The 19,079-nt window shown below is 41.1% G+C and overlaps 1 protein-coding gene across 2 annotated transcripts in view; it reads left to right on the top strand.

The window, feature by feature from the left end:
* The first annotated feature begins 2,047 nt into the window (after positions 1 to 2,047).
* Positions 2,048 to 19,079, top strand: part of srbd1 (S1 RNA binding domain 1) — an 85,783-nt gene continuing 68,751 nt past the window's right edge. The window contains exons 1-12 of one of the 2 annotated variants that reach the window (XM_031804913.1): positions 2,048 to 2,174; positions 4,839 to 4,906; positions 5,047 to 5,437; positions 5,731 to 5,988; positions 6,268 to 6,434; positions 7,383 to 7,500; positions 7,911 to 8,049; positions 8,746 to 8,842; positions 9,360 to 9,516; positions 15,269 to 15,372; positions 17,077 to 17,184; positions 17,277 to 17,434. In XM_031804913.1, coding sequence (XP_031660773.1) covers positions 4,839 to 4,906; positions 5,047 to 5,437; positions 5,731 to 5,988; positions 6,268 to 6,434; positions 7,383 to 7,500; positions 7,911 to 8,049; positions 8,746 to 8,842; positions 9,360 to 9,516; positions 15,269 to 15,372; positions 17,077 to 17,184; positions 17,277 to 17,434 — 1,765 coding nt within the window. In that variant the 5' untranslated portion in view covers positions 2,048 to 2,174. Of the gene's footprint in view, positions 2,175 to 4,838; positions 4,907 to 5,043; positions 5,438 to 5,730; positions 5,989 to 6,267; positions 6,435 to 7,382; positions 7,501 to 7,910; positions 8,050 to 8,745; positions 8,843 to 9,359; positions 9,517 to 15,268; positions 15,373 to 17,076; positions 17,185 to 17,276; positions 17,435 to 19,079 lie in introns of both variants that reach the window. The other variant, XM_031804912.1, reaches the window with a different exon arrangement.

Here is a 19,079-nt window from a genome sequence, read left to right as displayed (position 1 = left end):
GGACTGTATGTATGTACAGTGGGGCAAAAAAGTATTTAGTCAGCCACCAATTGTGCAAGTTCTCCCACTTAAAAAGACGAGAGGCCTGTAATTTTCATCATAGGTACACTTCAACTATGACAGACAAAATGAGAAAAAAAATCCAGAAAATCACATTGTAGGATTTGTAATGAATTTATTTGCAAATTATGGTGGAAAATAAGTATGTGGTCAATAACAAAAGTTTCTCAATAATTTGTTATATACCCTTTTTTGGCAATGACAGAGGTCAAACGTTTTCTGTAAATCTTCACAAGTTTTTCACACACTGTTGCTGGTCCTGGTCCCTTTGCAGAAAAACAGCCCCAAAGCATGATGTTTCCACCCCCATGCTTCACAGTAGGTATGGTGTTCTTTGGATGCAACTCAGCATTCTTTGTCCTCCAAATACGACGAGTTGAGTTTTTACCAAAAAGTTATATTTTGGTTTCATCTGACCATATGACATTCGCCCAATCTTCTTCTGGATCATCCAAATGCTCTCTAGCAAACTTCAGACGGGCCTGTTCATGTACTGGCTTAAGCAGGGGGACACGACTGGCACTGCAGGATTTGAGTCCCTGGCGGTGTATGTGTTACTGATGGTAGGCTTTGTTACTTTGGTCCTAGCGCTCTGCAGGTCATTCACTAGGTCCCCCCGTGTGGTTCTGGGATTTTTGCTCACCGTTCTTGTGATCATTTTGACCCCACGGGGTGAGATTTTGCATGGAGCCCCAGATCGAGGGAGATTATCAGTGGTCTTGTATGTCTTCCATTTCCTAATAATTGCTCCCACAGTTGATTTCTTCAAACCAAGCTGCTTACCTTCCCAGCCTGGTGCAGGTCTACAATTTTGTTTCTGGTGTCCTTTTGACAGCTCTTTGGTCTTGGCCATAGTGGAGTTTGGAGTGTGACTGTTTTGAGGTTGTGGACAGGTGTCTTTTATACTGATAACAAGTTCAAACAGGTGCCATTAATACAGGTAACGAGTGGAGGACAGAGGAGCCTCTTAAAGAAGAAGTTACAGATCTGTGAGAGCCAGAAATCTTGCTTGTTTGTAGGTGACCAAATACTTATTTTCCGCCATAATTTGCAAATAAATTCATTAAAAATCCTACAATGTGATTTTCTGGATTTCCCCCCCCTCATTTTGTCTGTCATAGTTGAAGTGTAAACTATGATGAAAATTACAGGCCTCTCATCTTTTTAAGTGGGAGAACTTGCACAATTGGTGGCTGACTAAATACTTTTTTGCCCCATTGTATGTATATATGTATATGCCATTCATTCATACAAGGATACACTTTCATGCTCGGGTTAGGACCTCCATATTGTAGCTTATAGAGACCACAACTGATGTATTAAAACAATCTGCTTTAGTTAAGATACAAACATCATGAAACATATAACACAATCAATTAATTTGACTTCATGAAAATATGTTTTTTGGATCTAACTTGCATGCCACTTTTTCCATGTGGTTCTTTCTCCATTAAATTATGACCTCTTCCTGAATATTTGGTCACATTGTTAATTTTTGTATGGTTACCTAGAAACAAGGGGTTGCTCAACTAACCCTTTGGCTCAATTTACCCCACTCTCCCATTGAAGAACTATAAATCAAACACTTAATCCAGATGTAGCCTGTTGTAAAAAAGGCAATAGGGTCAATATAGTAAGGATTTTTTGAAATACGCTTAAATAGGTGCCTAAAAATGTTGCCTTTTCTCATGAGATATTTTGCATTCTGCATTTTAGTGTAGCTCAAAGTAATATTCTTTGGAATAATTGCCTATTATTGCCAAAATCTCAGTTGCCCAATAATTTAAGTGACTCTGGTCCTTTAAATGTGATTCAGAATAGACCACACCATTTTCATCGGGTGTTTTTCTCGTTTCTCGAGTACTAATACACTGAAGTACATTTCCGTACAATGTTAGTTACTATAATATGTTTTATAAGTAGTATATTGTAAAGAGTTGATATGATTTAGTGTCCCTCTGTACAAATAGATTGACGGAAGTGATCCTAAACTATGATTGGATGAGCCCTATCACGTCACGTGTTGGCGGAAGTAGCAAGAGCATCGTTTGCCAGATGTGTTGCAACATGGCTGTATTTCTTAGAAGCTCTTCCAATTGAAAAACACTATCAACGTGAGTAGCTTGTTGTACTGTTGTTCAACAAACTGCTAAACATATTTTCATCGTCAATGCAGCACTAACCAATGTTTTCATAATGTAGCTATAGACCTAGCTAGCTACGCCGAGGGAGACAAATCACTCTGGTGACACTCGCGCCAGATTTGAATGAATAATGCTACCCGGCCGTTAGCTTAAATTAAGGTTGGGCCAGGGGTATTTTGCAGCGAAGGGCAACGTGTTCAACTTCTAGTTATTTAACTGCAGGCCTCTGCAACCAATACTGTTATAATCATAGCTATTACACTAGAGACATGACGAACCGTTTCCACGAGAGAGACAGAGCGTTCCATTTCCATCTTAACGGTCGTGCTATCAGAGATCCTTAGTACGTCCCTAACCCTCATTGAAGTAAAACATGGTTAGGCAAGGTTTAAGGCTAGTGCAGAGGGGGGTGTTTATCTCAAGTATCCCGTATGGGGTACTAACGTTAGCTTGGAACTACTCTTCGAACTGGGGTGTAATCTTTACGCCGATTCTGTTGCAAAACGTTTTGGAAAAGAAACCATTCACTCCAAAAGTAAAACGAGAGTTTATATGGGACAAAGTCAGGTAGGTCCCTCCCCGTTTCGTTCCGTTTGCAGTTTGATACTTAAACGGTAATTGGTTTCCGTAATCAATACACACACACCTGATGCTCTCCTGAAAATAAGTAGTCCTAGTATGTGGTGTTATGTTGTATAGTGTACATGCTGATCATTGCACCCCATATTGCTACCAAGTTCCCCAGTTATCTGTGTAACTCAAGTTTATTATGTATCTACAAGTTGTACATGTATTTTGTTTTCGAGTGCTTACTGTGTATTTGTTCTAGTTTGTTTCGGTTTCTCGGGCTCTAACGTACTATGAGGCGCGGACGTGTGCGTGGTTTTGAGTGGTCAAGGTATTTCTACCTGCCTCTACCAGTGTCCTGTAAGGGCTGATGGGGAGAGTGTGTGGGTACTTATTAAATACAGCCATCTCAGTAGGCCTAGGACTACCAGTAGGCAGTAGGCTTTTGAAAGTCCTTTTTACCGAGGTTATTGTAGGCCAAGGGCAGGAGTAGAGGCTATTTAGAAAATCTGGTTAAATGTGTATTAGCCTACATACAGTCCCAGTCAAAAGTGTGGACACACCTACTCATCTAAGGGTTTTTCTTTATTTGACTATTTTCTACTTTGTAGCCACCCTTTGCCTTGATGACAGCTTTGCACACTCTTGGTATTCTCTCAACCAGCTTCATGAGGTAGTCACCTGGAATGCATTTCAATTAACAGGTGTGCCTTGGAAAAAGTTCATTTGGGGATTGTCTTTCCTTAATGCGTTTGAGCCAATCAGTTGTGTTGGGACATGGTAGGAGTGGTATACAGAAGATAGGCCTGTTTGGTAAAAGACGAAGTCCATATTATGGCAAGAACAGCTCAAATAAGCAAAGAGAAACGGCAGTCCATCGTTACTTTAAGACATGACGGTCAGTCAATCCGGGAAATTTAAAGAACTTTTAATGTTTCTTCAAGTGCTGTCACAAAAACCATCAAGCGCTATGATGAAACTGGCTCTCATGAGGACCGCCACAGGAAAGGAAGACCCAGAGTTACCTCTGCTGCAGAGGATAAGTTCATTAGAGTTACCAGCCTCAGAATTTGCAGCCCAAATAAATGCTTCTCAGAGTTCAAGTAACAGACACATCTCAACATCGACTGTTCAGAGGAGCCTGCATGAATCAGACCTTCATGGTCAAATTGCTGCAAAGAAACCACTACTAAAGGACACCAATAATAAGAAGAGGCTTTCTTGGGCCTAGAAACACGAGCTATGGACATTAGACTGGCGGAGAGCTGTGATTTTTGGTTCCAACCGCCGTGTATTTGTGAGACGTAAAGTAGGTGAACGGATGATCTCCGCATGTGTGGTTCCCACCATGAAGCATGGAGGAGGAGGTGTGATGGTGTGGGGGTGCTTTGCTGGTGACACTGTCTGATTTATTTAGAATTCAAGGCACACTTAACCAGCATGGCTACCACAGCATTCTGCAGCGATACGCCACCCCATTTGGCTTGCATTTAGTGGGACTATCATTTTATTTTCAGCAGGACAATTACCCAACACACCTCAAGGCTGCGTAAGGGCTATTTGACCAAGGAGGAGAGTGATGGAGTGCTGCATCAGATGACCTGGGCTCTACAATCACCCAAACTCATCCCAATTGAGACCGCAAAGTGAAGGAAAAACAGCCAACAAGTGCTCATTATATGTGAGAGCTCATTCAAGACTGTTGAAAAAGAATTCAAAGTGAAGCTGGTTGAGAGATTGCCAAGAGTGTGCAAAACTGTCATCAAGGCAAAGGGTGGCTACTTTGAAAAATCTAAAATATATTTTGATTAACTTTTTTTTGCTTGCTACGTGATTCCATATGTGTTATTTCATAGTTTTGATGTCTTCAATGTTATTCTACAATGTAGATAATAGTAAAAATAAAGAACCCTTGAATGAGTAGGTGTTTCAACTTTTGACTGGTACTGTATATGACACAGCAGTATTGATAGTGTTGGCTTAGACTATTACGCCTTTGTTTGATTTGACAGTAAGAGTGGGTTTGGTAATGGTAAAAAATTAAATGTTGATTATATCTCTCACCAGATGCAACGGCGAACTCGCACAGTTAAAGTCTACACGGAAAAGACAACAGATGGAGATTCCGATGAACTGTGAGTTTTAACATAAGTCAGGAATTGTGTATGGAATTCATTTGATAAAAATTGTGTTTTGTGTGTATTCTAAAGCTTCTGTATTCACAGTTTCCCTTTTGATCAGTTTTCCATAACACAAGCCTCTGTTCCCTTAGTAGTCCACACACTCAGTCAGCGAGTGAAGATGAGATTGAAGAATGGCAGCCAGAATCCAAGGCCCCCAAGAGGCAGCAGAAAGCTCAGCCAAGCGAGAAGAAACCAGTGGTGAAGAGGCAGGCTAAACCTAAAGAGCCCAAGGAATCCAAACCCAAAGCCCCACGCAAACCAGTGGAGAGGAAGCCCCGAGCTCCCAGAGCCCCTAAAGCTCCCAGAGCCCCTAAAGCTCCCAAACCCCCTAAAGCTCCCAAACCCCCTAAAGAACCCAAACCCCCTAAAGTTCCCAGAGCAACAAAAGGAGGTAAAAAACAGCAAGCTCTGTTAGAGGAAGAGGCTGGAGGAGCCATCTGTGATGCAGCGGAGTCACAGCAGTCAGCCAGGGTCAAAGAGGAGGTAAGAGTCATGGAAACTCTCCACCTGTTTAGTAAGCTTTTATTACGCTAGTAACAATATTGTGTTCATTTGGTTAGACATTACTTGCTTTGCAATTGCATTAATGGAGTTGAGTGATTTTTGTTATTACAGTGGTATAGGGACTTAGTGGTACAGTGTAATACGAACTGCTCAACATGATTTCTATGAAATTACTACACATTTGGCTGAACATAATGGTAGACACCTCACTGACTGACTTCACCACTTGTTATATCAGGTGTTTATATACTCCTCCAATGGATGTCTTTCAGAGACTGTCCTTCATTGTGCCTGATGGATCCTGCAACGACAACATGTCCAGAGCAGGGGGCGGGTGGTCCGAGGGGCCTTCCTCCAGCCATCAGCCTTATGGGGGGAAAAAGGAAGAGCCTGAGGAGGACTTTGCGTTTGATGAGCCTTCTCTGAAGAGACAGAAGACCAGCAGTGCCCCCCAGGGCAGGCCCACCAGACTGCCCACCTCAGGAAGAGGCTTTGGAGAAGACCTGAACATGAACTGGGACCTTATTCAAGTAAGTCATTTGAGTAATTCAACAACAAACCATAATTTTCAGCTCTAACCTAAATAAACTGAACAGTTGCTATACTGTTGTGCCAAACCACCAAATATGTAAATAGCTGGTCTGACTGAATGGCACCCTAAAATTGTCTGCAAAATAGTTGACCATTGCAATCAATGTATGTTTCCTCATTAATGTAGTATTATTCACATGGTAATAATTCGTGAATTAATTATTCACATTCACATTTGATTCCTCTGTGATGCAGCATTCTCCTCTGTGTGTTGTCAGTTGCTGTCTGAGAGGACAGGAGTGGAGCAGAGGTTGTGTTTGAACATTTCCCAGCTCTTCAGAGAGGAGAACACCATTCCCTTTATAGTGCGCTACAGGAAAGAGTTGATCAACCACATGGACGCAGATGCCGTGAGGGATGTGCAACTGGTGCTGGAGGAGATCTAGTGAGGAACTTATTAGTGGGGTGCTATACCAGTTTATTAGACTGGAATAGAAAATAATATTTCACTTGTTTATTTGACTTCACCATAAGTAACTTAAGATAATCAAACAAATATTTCATAGTAGCCGGTGGCGTAAAGTACTTAAGTAAAAATACTTGAAAGCACAAGCTAAGTAGTTTTTAGGGGTATCTGTACTTTAATATTTATAATGTTGACTACTTTTACTTCACTACATTCCTAAAGAAAATATTGTACTTTTTACTCCATACATTTTCCTTGACATCCAAAAGTACTCATTACATTTTGAATGTTTAGCAGAACAGGAAAATGGTGTCATTCACACACTTATCATGAGAACATCCCTGGTTATCCCTACGGCCTGTGATATGGTGGACTCAATAAACACATGCTTTGTTTGTAAATGATGGTCAGAGCATGCCCCTGGCTGTCTGTAAATTAAAAAAAACAAGAAAATGGTGCGGCCTGGTTTGCTTTATATAAGGAATTTGAAAAGATTTGTACTTTTACGTTTGATACTTAAGTATATTTTAGCAATTACATTTACTTTTGATACGCAAGTATATTTAAAACCAAATACTTTTAGAATTTTACTGAAGTACTATTTTATTCGGTGACTCACTTTTACTTGAGTCATTTTGTATTAAATGTACTTTTACTCAAGTATGACAGTTGGGTACTTTTTCCACCTCTGATACCCTGCATACTGTATATTTGTATGTCTGCATAAATAACTGTTACAACCAGTCAGTCCAATAACAGATCATCTCCGTTAGATGGCGCCAATCCGACAAGTTGGGTATTATTATAGTTGCCGATATTTTTTTTGTGCGTATTTCATCTGTTTTTCTGTGTGTGTGTGTGTTTCTGTATTTGTGTGTATGTGTGTCCATGCATGTTTTCATCTGTGTGATCCTGTGATCTTTCTAGTGCACTGGCGAAGAAGACGCAGACTATCAGTCAGACTCTTAAGAAGGAGGGAGTCCTGACTGCTGAGCTGGAACAGGCTCTGAGGAACTGCAGGACCGCTGATGAACTGGACCACGTGGTGAGTGAGAGCAGTCTACTTAGGGTTGCAAAGGGATGGAATGTTACCGGTAGTTTTTTATTTCTATTTACCAGTAAACTACTGGAATTCTGGAAACTTTCACACATTTTTTGGTGTTTTCATATTTGATTTATTTAGCTGCAAAGCATTATCCTAAATATAACCCATGAACTTCATGAATACTGTTAATGTTTAATATTTTTCCATAGTTTATCAAAATTACCTATTAATTACCAACATTTCAGGAAATTCCAACTTTGGTAAATTACAGGGAGTTTTTCAACTCTAGGTCTACTTGACCAGAACTGGACGGTGCATGTATGTGATCTGGACCTGAACTGGAACATGTGATGACTGACTCACTGCCTGATGGAATATCCTCTCTCTGATGTGTGCTTGTACCCCTGCAGTATGCACCCTACAAGAAAGGCAGCAGGCTGAGCAAGGCCTGTCGTGCCAAGCAGCTGGGACTGGAGTCTGCTGCCCAGGCCCTGCTACAGAGTCCTCACACTCTGGACCTGAGAGCCTGGGTCAAACCTGGGAGGGAAGGTACACACATTATACTGCCAATGGTACTGAATTCCCTGTTGGAAGATTCCCGGATTTCCTGCTTATCTACTTCTAATTGTAGGAATCTTCCAATCAGGATTTCAGGAAAACCAGGAAATTTGGGGAAAGAATTTTGCAACCCTAGCCCTGTGTCTCACACCTCACATTAGCCAGTTGGGCTAATCTGCAGCAACTCCAGTTCTTTGCCATTATCAGTTACCATGGTTTTAAAGAATTGGTCACAAGAGGGCAGCAAAGGTCTATGAAAGGGGACCACAATGGGGATGCTTTGGCTAGATATAATTTCTCCCAACCCCCCTTCGTAAGATACGGTTGATTGCACTTCCAGTGAAATTGAATGTATGCTAATTCAGTATAATGCCATTGCTTTCATATGCAGATGAAAATACATTTCCATTAGACCTATAATACTGGACATGCGCTCTCAGAATTCAACACATAACGATGTTGATCTTTGGACACCGGGTTTGCTTTGAGTAACACAGTCAAACCTTTTACATACTGTACAGGGGAAGTATTGATGTTAGTTTCTGTAGAATAACATTTTACTGCTCAAATCTCCCAGTATGCTGTCGCACTGATACCATAGTGTTAGTGCTACAACTAGTTTATTACTGTGTTCATATCCTAATGTGAATTATATATACATCATTTCTGCATGTGTCTGCCCCACAGGATTGTCCACCTTGGAGGAGGTGTCGACCGGTGTGGAGCAGATTTTGGCTGATATTATTGCTAAAGACGGAGAGACTCTGACCCATATAAGATCGCTGTAAGAACTTTCTCCTTCTCTCCCTCTTTGCCTTCCACACCATGTACAGAACTGTGTTCCCCACTCCATCTGTTCCCCGTCTCCAATCATTGTTTCAGCTAAACCTGCGATCTAGCTGGTAATAAGTACTCTGTGACACTTCTTGGCATCTGTGTGTGTGCATAGATATTTCAAACTTCTTTTGAACGTTATTTACAGTGTTACGGTTATCTCTCTGTCTCTCTCTCTGTGTGTCTCTCTCTCTCTCTCTCTCTCTCTCTCTCTCTCTCTCTCTCTCTCTCTCTCTCTGTGTGTCTCTCTCTCTCTCTGTGTGTCTCTCTCTCTCTCTGTGTGTCTCTCTCTCTCTCTGTGTGTCTCTCTCTCTCTCTGTGTGTCTCTCTCTCTCTCTCTCTCTGTGTGTCTCTCTCTCTCTCTCTGTGTCTCTCTCTCTCTCTCTCTCTCTGTGTCTCTCTCTGTGTGTCTCTATCTCTCGCTTTTGGTCTCTGTCTTTCGGTCTCTCTGTCTGTCTCTCTCTCAGATGTGATAAAAGCAAGGTGATGCTCCAGTCGTCTGTGTCTAGGACAGCCCTGAAGGAGCAGCAGAAAGAGGGTCACCAAAGAAAGCCCAAAGACATTGACAAGTTCCACCTGTACTGTGACTTCACCTGCAACATGCAGCATATTCAACACCACCAGGTGAGTCCCAGACAGACCCCTCAGCCAGTAGCAGCGAAATGGCTTTCTCATTTCTATAACTCTAGCTCTAATCATGCATGCAGGTCACTGTCTTCAATGACAAGATGCATTATTTCCATCCATTACACACTAAGCCACATTCAGTATCTAACACTGGTGAACACCTGTCTTGATGCCTATGATACATTAGTAGAACCACATAGTATTCAATGTGCTAATAGTCAACTGTTTGGACTATGGTATGAAATGTGTACAAAGCATTTCATGTTTACGTCTCTTTGTCCACTGAGCCCCAAACTGTTTATGTAAAAATGAGTGATCTTTGAGTAATATTGTAAGATCACTGTGAGTTTAACTCTGTGGCAGTGCTTGGTATTTCCCTCGGCCCCCTCCCTGCGTGCCACTTCTGAATGCTAGTCACGTCAGGCGAGGTTAACCATGCCCCCGTCCCACTCAACCTGCCCCCCACCTTTTCCTGTGGCAGCTTGGTTACTCAGAGTTGGTCCGGGGCCACATGTCACAGTGGGTCTGTCACGGGCGCACCCTGCCCTCCTCCTTTCCTCTCGCCCCGGTCTGTGTCCCCCCAGTCATTCCCTCTCTGCTCCTCTTAACATATGTGACATGTCCCCCGCCGATGTGCCATTGGATTAGGGCCTGAGATTGACAGGCGTTCCTCCACCGTGACAGCAGCTCACTGCCCTGAGAGACAAAAGGGAGAGAGCGAGAGAAGGAGGTAGAGCGAGAGAGAGAGAGAGCGATAGAGTGAATGAGTGAGTGGCAGCTGTGGATGAGTGGTGCATAGCTGCAGTCATGGTGTTGGCCTTTCCATTCAGGCGCTTGTACGTTCTAGTCGAGAGCAGCCCACTCTGCGAGCGACATTGTTAATTTTGTAACGCGGAATTGTCACTGAGTGTTAATTTCTCCAGCAGTGACCTGCTAGCTGTTGGATTCCGGCAAAAATGAACCTTTTCTTGGCTTCATGTTTAAAGGGTAAAGGTTGTTGTATGTGTTGTGACAGGAGGCATGTGTACGCACATACAGTACTCGCTGTTTAATTTAGCACATTAGGCTAGCCGCAGTCAGGCAGGCGGTCAGGCAGGCAGTGTATTAAGGGTGTTAAGTTGTGGTATGTATTTATGCAGCTGGGTACAGAAGCTCCTGGAGATAACACTTTAAACTGAACACTTAGTTATATAATTAGTTGATTCTAAATGGTGTTGTTTTAATGGGTTGCAAAAATGCATTTCTCATTTCTGTTGAAACATCACTTTTTTTCAAATAGTTTATAAGCATATGCACTAAAAGTATGATTGATCGTCAATTTAAATATATATATATATATATTTGTGCTAACTCTATTCTTCATCTGTACTGTGAAGGTATTTAGACAATGATTTCTCGAATCTGAGTCAGTGAAGTTGATATTTCTAAAGACCACTGAGTTTCTATTTCCTCTGGACTTCTAGACATTGTCCTTTTGCAGGGAATTACTGTTAGCCTGCACATAACCAACTACACAGTACACAACAATTCTTACAGATTGTCAAATGGCAGTTGAAGTTGTATGCCGTTTGGAATGTATTAGCCAATATCAGATTCAATTTGTCGAACATATTAACTCTCTTGAAGTGCAGAAACAAACTGTATAATTACTTTTAATGAGTGCAGGTGTAGTGGAACGAAAATAAGTAAAAGGGGAAATCTGCATTTAACCGTCAGTATCAATTCCATCGGTTTACACAGGTATTTAAGACCTGACTGAACACTCAAAAGAAACACTATCACAATGATGTATTAATGTACACACATTGTAGAGTAGGTGTGACTGTCTACCCTGTGCGTGCCTGGTTCTCCCTGTGATTGACAGGCGTGATGGTGGAGAGGTGAAGTGGGTACGGTCAGCAGTACTGCGGCCCTGCGTTGTGACCGGTGTGTTCCCGGGGGTGACCGATGCGTTGTGACAGGGCTGGTGTCAGGTGACCAGCTGGCCTGATTGATTGTTTAGCGTCCGCCTCACGCCGCCTCACACCCAGGACCTCCAGCTGTCCCTTCCCTCCCTGCAAGGGAGGGTCAATCACAGGTTCTTGCCTGCACCACAACACTGACTACACAGAGCAACATGATCCGACTTCCTCTGCTCTCTTAGGACAGACATTTGGAAAAGTCAAGGAAATAGGTGATTATCCATTGTTCAGTGCTTCTTGCTCAGTTGCACTGTTGCTATTAAACTAAGATGCAGCTGGAGTTGCACTATTTTTCTCAGATGGGCAGGGTTGGCCCGTCGAGTCTAGTTGTAGATTTCCCCGTTTTAAGTATTGATCCTAGAGATGGGCTGTACATTGGCTTTGTGTGCCATGTTCAGAACAGAAATGGTTGCGGTCACTTGGGCTCTTTCACAAACTAAACATATAACTAAATGTGATGTGCAACATAGAAAATGCATGTAACAGATTTCTAAGCATTTAGTCATTATTATGAAGCTTTTCCTCAATTACTAAATGCTTGGAAAACATGTCATATACATTTTCTGTGTTGCACATCACATTTAGTTATATGTATAGTTTGTGAGTCCATTAAGCATTATTGATTACTTCCTAATAATTACTTACAACTTACAACCACAGTTTATCTTCCCACCATAGTTTAATGTATACTAACAACAGGGCATCATAATGACAAACTCAATTTTAGCCATAGTTAGAGTGCATCAACAGTGCCTCTCCATAGCTATTAACGTCTTGCTTATACTTTGGAATATGCCATTAGGGATTTGTTTTTCTAACCACAGCTCTAATTCCCTTTGCGTCTCCAACTGGTTTCTAATCTTCTTGTCTGTGGTTGGCCTGGAGTGTAGTGGACCTAGATTTGTCTGCTTCCTCAATTATAGACCGGCTGTGATGGACAGGTGGGGAAATACATGCCTGTTCTCTGCAGTTGGACTGGCAGCTATTTGCATTACGCGCAGCCAGATGTGCGAGTGTGTGAGCTACATTTCCTTTATAACAATAGAGAAACAGGACATTTGCCATTTTAAAATTATGGTTTAATGATTATCTACAATTTCAAAAATAAACTTAGCATTAAAACAAATTGTCCAAGACTAGTCAGAGGGATCTTGTAATTTGTATGTTTTCCCCCATTATTTTATTTCAGTTAAAACATTGTTGTTTTATGAGATTACACATTTATTTGAGTGGTAATTATTTTTTGTCAAGTCACAGTTGAAATATAGGCTAAGGGAATAATGTGATTTCATTCTCTCATTTTAGAATAATGACAGTATGTTTCATTCTTTAGCTTGGATTCCATTTAATTCAAACTTTATTGCCAATCAACAATGGATGATAAGGCATTTGTTTTAGGGCCATTACAGACTATTCCATCACGGTAAGACAATACAGTAACATAGAGATATGCAGTAGGACATTTAAAGTGAAAGATGTTGAGTCTACTGTATGGATCATTTATAGATATAGATAGACACTGAGTGGACAAAACAATATGAGCATTACTCTTTCCACGACAGACTGACCAGGTGAAACCAGGTTAAAGCTATGATCCCTTCTTGATGTCACCTGTTAAATCCACTTCATGAAGGGGAGGAGACAGGTTAAAGAAGGATTTTTAAGCCTTGAGACATGGATTGTGTATGTGTGCCATTCAGAGGGTGAATAGGCCAGACAAAATATTTAAGTGCCTTTGAACGGGGTACGGTAGTAGGTCCCAGGCACACCAGTTTGTGCAACCCTGCTGGATTTATCACGCTCAACAATTTCAAGAATGGTCCACCACCCAAAAGACATTCAGCCATTTCGACACAACCACGGGAAGCATTGGAGTCAACATGGACCAGCATCCCTGTGGAACGTTTTTGACACCTTGTAGAGTCCATGCCCTGATGAATTGAGGCTGTTCTGAGGGGAAAAGGGGGGTGCATCTCAATAATAGGAATGTGTTCTTAATGTTTAATATACTGTGTGTGTGTGTGTGTTTTTATATATATGCAATGCTTCAATTATTTTTGGCTGCGATAATCTCAGTATTATATTGAATATTTATGATTCTAACACGATTATACAAATAATGAAAACAAGTCTTTATTCAACCCAAAACTAATATGATATTTATTTAAAACGAAATGTTTCCCTATAAAACATGGGATCAAGTTTATTTTTTCTTGAGAACACTCATTGGTGTATCGCAACCCCCATGTTGTGTGTGTTTGTTCTGAAAATGAAAAGATAAGGAGTTAAAAGTTCACCACATCGTCTTGTTTTCTTTGAGCCCTGCCTATCGCCCAGTTCAACAAGCAACACATTCACCATTCCTTACTCTTATTTAGAAAGTAAATATTGAATCTGAATCGCTCAGTCTTAAAAATAATATTCATTAATGTAGCTGACATTCCTCATATTTTTCCAATTATGATTTCATTGTTTATGAAGAACATGATATGTTGGAAATGTATTTTTTCTTTATCTTAATAATGTAAATACTGAACTTGCATGTCCTGCAGTAGGAAAAATTGGAAGGTTTGAATTTGTCAGACTGTCTGGTAACAACCTCTTAATATCTGCCAAACTCATTAAATCTCAGGCAGATGTGATGTAGTTCACATCATAGCTTGGGAAATGTTTTTTTTTCTGTCTAGTTCTGGCTGCGTTCTACACTTAAATGCTATCAATTTGGCTTAGCAATTTGTTCCTAGTTGTGGAAAGGGTTTCTTGGAGTGTGTGATGGAGAGGAAACCATAAAGGAGTGATTGGGATTTTTCACATTACTGGGTATTATGCTACGCCCCCTTGCCATCTACATTTGTGGCGCTTGGAGTGTTGATTTCAATGGTGTTTGGTGATAGAGGTAGCTAGACACCCTGCCAGGCCCAGAGCGATGGAGGACGCATGGCAGGGGGGTGTCTTGTGGCCAGCGTTCAGGTAGCTGTCACAGCCATCACCTCCAACATTCTCACCCAGGTCATCCTCTTTAATGAACACTGATTCACCAACACAGACAGGACTGGGATAGATGCCTGTTCTCTGACAGAACATCTGTCTGTTTTTCTTTATGGCGTTCTCCACTGAGTTGTCCCTTAGAGAAACCCCACTCAGTGAGGAGGAATAGAGTATGTGGGGGAGGACATGAAAGTTTGTTGGATGTTTTGTCCGACTTTGTTCGATCGCACGCAAAACTTCAGATTTGATGAATATCGCATGAGAAATCACCCAGCGAACAGAAAAGCTCAAGGGGGGAACATGCCAAAAAAGGAAATATAATTTTCATCATAATTCTTACAGCATTAATTTCTGTCTCGATCTGGCCATTAGCTGTTGTGATGTGGAGGGCGGGGGTGGATGTGGTGACTGCTTGGTGGCAGGCTGGTAGGATGTGTGGGGGGGGGCATTTGTCAACTTGGCTCTTCCGCATCGAATCCAGATTGACGGGCCATTTCTTCCCTTTCTCTTCAAAAGGTTTTCCTCGGAAAAGGTCAGACACTTAAAACTATTTGCTTAACAGCATGCCACCTTTCCTTCTAGCTAGATGGAGGAATTAGTGGGAGAGAGCAGGGAGGTTTTCTACAGTGTAGACTGTGTGAGCAGACTGTGTGTGTGTGTGTGTGTGTGTGTGTGTGTGTCTGTACCAGTGTGGCATGGGTTGGCTTTCTGTGCTGTTTTTGGAAAGTGTGTGAGGGGTAGGGGGCGTGGGGGTCTGTGCCGTGTGTCGTCTGTCTCAACAGGTTATGTTTTTCTTGCAGACCCTGGCCATTAACCGAGGGGAGAATCTGAAGATTCTGACAGTGAAGGTCAACATCCCTGACAGGGTGAAGAGCGACTTCTGTAGGTGGTGTCTCAACGTCAGGTCGGTCCCCCCCCCCCCCCCCCCCCCCCACACACACAGACACACAGAGCCCTTGAACTTCTCTCTCCTGTACTTTCCTGCTCCCTCTCTCTGTCTGTGCCCTGTACCAGCCTGTAACGGTGGTGTCAAAACAGTGGTGGCCGTTTGCAGTCTGTCCCCCAGGTGTGAAGGGCATATGTGGGAGTCCGGTTCATGTATAGTCACACAGTTCATGTTTCTGCGTTGGTTACAGTGGCCCCTTCTAGAGCATCGTTCCCTATAACAGACACGGAAAGTAACTCAAAGCTCCATGCAGTTATTAGATACCTGTGCTTTGTCTTTTAAAGCTCATATAGCCACAGATAAAGTCGAAGTTAGCTTCTTTCTCTTTGTGTAAATAAAATATTTGTAAAATACTATGCATAACATGGCTTAGCAATAATAATTGACAATGTTTTTGTGGAAATGAACCCTCACTCACAAGTTGGATTCAATGCAGTAAAGATCATAGTCATCAATATGAAAATGCCTCTCTACATTCACAGCTCAGTGGCTTTTTATGGTGTTGGTAAAAATAGTTTTCCAGTCTCGTATTTCAAAATAGTTAAAATAGGTTCCTAAATGGAGAATGTTTTTATATATATATATATATATATATATATATATATATATATATATATATATATATATATTTTTTTTTTAAACATATTTTGACATGTACTGTATGCTGTAGAGCTCTCAAAATATTATTTTAAAGATCTTATGATCATGCTTTTAAATGCATCATATTACACTGTACAACAATATTGACCCTGAAAATGAGTTTTTCACAGTGAAATAAAATGAAAACACCACAGTAAATGAAACAGCACATGAGATTATTTTCATAATGGCACATACAATTATTTTGTTTTGAAGTAGACCATAATATGCTATTCTAATTTGTTGATATAAAAGAAAACACAAATTGACACATTTTGTCGTTTTAGAAAATGAAATTTGAGTGAGATATAGACCAAGGCCCAGTTTTTTTCTCTCTCTCTAATGAATGAATTTGTTTTCAATCTGGTAAAAGGTAAGATATATGCATATTTAATTTCTATATTTCTTGAATTAATTGTTTGAGAATAAAATGGTATTATAAATCATATATTATATCTTACATAAATGCATATCTACCCAGCAATGTGACAAAGTCCTACTAAAGGTGTACTTGCTTATCATGGAAAGTATCAATTGAATACATTAGTGTTTTTTGTGATTTTTAAATGGTTTGTGAGGAGATATTAATTTTCCCCCAACATAAAAAAAAAAGTATTTTGTTAAATCGTTTTCTTGTAAAATGTTTCTTTCATTCTATTTTAATATCTGCTTAACTTGTTAGTTTCTTTAAACTATCCAGGCATCCGATTCATAACAATAATAGTGAAAAATATCCCGTTTTAAGTGATGGTGGTGTAAAAATCTCAAACCAAGACTTATTTAGTCATGGAGCTGTACTGTAACCTATGAGGGCAAGGAATGTGAGAGGACCTGTATTTTACTGAAGCCACACATGTAACCAATCCTTTCCTGATCAACAGAAAGGTCAAAACAGTGAAAACTTTTCGGTTTACAAGATTCACAGAATAACTGTAAAACATCAGATTCACACCAAAAGGGATACCGTGCATCCATATATATATATATATTTTATCAGAAACCTATTTTCGGTTTCCGCTGTAGATGGAGACCCAAGGGTTACCCTAGAGAGGAGCTGATGAAGATCTTACAAGACGCAGTGGAGGACTCGTACAAAAGACTCTTAATTCCCCTGCTCAGCAGAAGCTACAGGTCTGTACTGAACTCTGTGTGTGTGTTCCACGAATGAATTTGACTCTACTGTACTGTATTTTAAATACCCCCTGTCTCTCTCTGTCTGTCAGGACGAAGCTGACGGTTAGTGCGGAGAAGGAGTCCATAGCCATGTTTGTGCGCAACTTGCGCCAGCGTCTGTTGGTGTGTCCTGTGAGAGGCCGTGTCATCATGGGCGTGGACCCAGGGTTCAGACACGGCTGTAAACTGGCCGTCCTCTCCCCTACCAGTAAGAACCCATACTAACATGCCCCTCTTCCACTCTGAGTTTCTGGGTATAGGGGGAAGATTGGTGTTTCAGTCAAAAGACTGCTTCTAGATCAGAGATGTGTTGTCCCAGTAGTTCATTCTATGTGAAAATAAACATCCTAGCATATCTGCAAAGACCAGTCACACATGTCTGGTCTATACTGTAGTGTAGTCTACTAGTCTGTACTACTGGAGGAGCAAGGGCCCTCTCCTCTCCACCCCACAGAGCTGATGGACATTCCTCCCACCGGGCCTCTGTGGGCGGGGCCCCATGCAGGGCCACGTTTGGGCCCTCCTCCTGGGCAGCTGATGGCCTGGCCACAGTTCAGGCTGCCAACCCGGCGGGGGTTTGTCAGCTGGCATTCCTGTGTTATGGCATCTGCCCTGCAGCAAACACACGCAAACAGACACGCATCGACACATACACACACACTCAGCTTGACCATGACAGGTCTGGGGGTGCGTGGTCACATGACCTCTCATCGGAGCCTTCCAATCGGATCAGTGGTGTCCCATCAGCCTGACAGGAGACGGCAGCAGTTGAGTCGTTCCACCAATTCGGTGCCTTTTGAGAAGTGTAACATGGTAAAAAAAATTAACTCTTGATTTCACCTAAATTTAGCATTTTGTCAAAGAGCACGTTCAACTTCCTATATATACTATAGTAAGTACATATTAAAGGTGCAATATGCAGAAATCGCTCTGCCATTTCCTGGTTGCTAAAATTCTAATAGTTTGCCTAATTTCAGTTTGGGACAAAACAAGCCATGCATAGTGTAGAAAATCTTTGTACCATCTAAACCACTGTGAAATATATTTTACATAACCCAAAATATTGTATTTTCAGCTGTTTGAAGCTGGTGTACAAAACCCAAAGTAAACGACTTAAAAACTAAACTTAAGAACGGGAAGCATAGAAATAGCACACATAAAACAGATCACCTGCTTCTTAGACTTGCTTTCGATGAGAATTCTATGTGAATTTGGTCGGTTCACCCAAAAAGTGCCAAATAAAGTAACAGGCTTGACAATTTCATAGTAAATCGGCCATAAATCCCCCTTGTGACGGAGGAATGGAAACTTGTTGTGTGCAACAAGGAGTGGCATGCTTCACAAAAAATATGAAATTGCTATTACATTTCTAGACTCTCTATCTATGGGTAACAGTGTTAACATGTTATGCTCGACCTGTTCCGTTATCCACCACAAAACACCAGAAAATTGCTAAAAAGAGTTTAACCAGCTCACTTGCTTTTACACTATCATTTAACTATTAGATGTTCAATGTTAAAGAAATATTATAAAATGAATTGTTTCATTATATTAAAACGAGAGTACAGTTCACATAACAGGGTTGATTTTAAAATGAGGGGCATACGTAAATGAATCACTAATGACATGAAATAAATAATTATCTTCAGAAATGACTGTCAAAGCAACAAAATAACTAGGACTTGATGGTGAAACCTGGAGACAGATTAAGTGGTTTGAAATCTTCCTAGAAGTGACCGAGTTGACGGAGGGACATGTCAAAATGCTGAATGTTGGCACTATAGCAAGCCTTTATTCATATATAAAATCTGAGTTATTGGATTCTCCATGTAGTCTATATTAAAGGACACTTC

This window comes from Oncorhynchus kisutch, linkage group LG25, assembly GCF_002021735.2.
Source record: "Oncorhynchus kisutch isolate 150728-3 linkage group LG25, Okis_V2, whole genome shotgun sequence".
NCBI lineage: Eukaryota > Metazoa > Chordata > Actinopteri > Salmoniformes > Salmonidae > Oncorhynchus > Oncorhynchus kisutch.
Note: the sequence above shows the minus strand (reverse complement) of the source record. Positions and strands in the feature narration are given on the sequence as shown.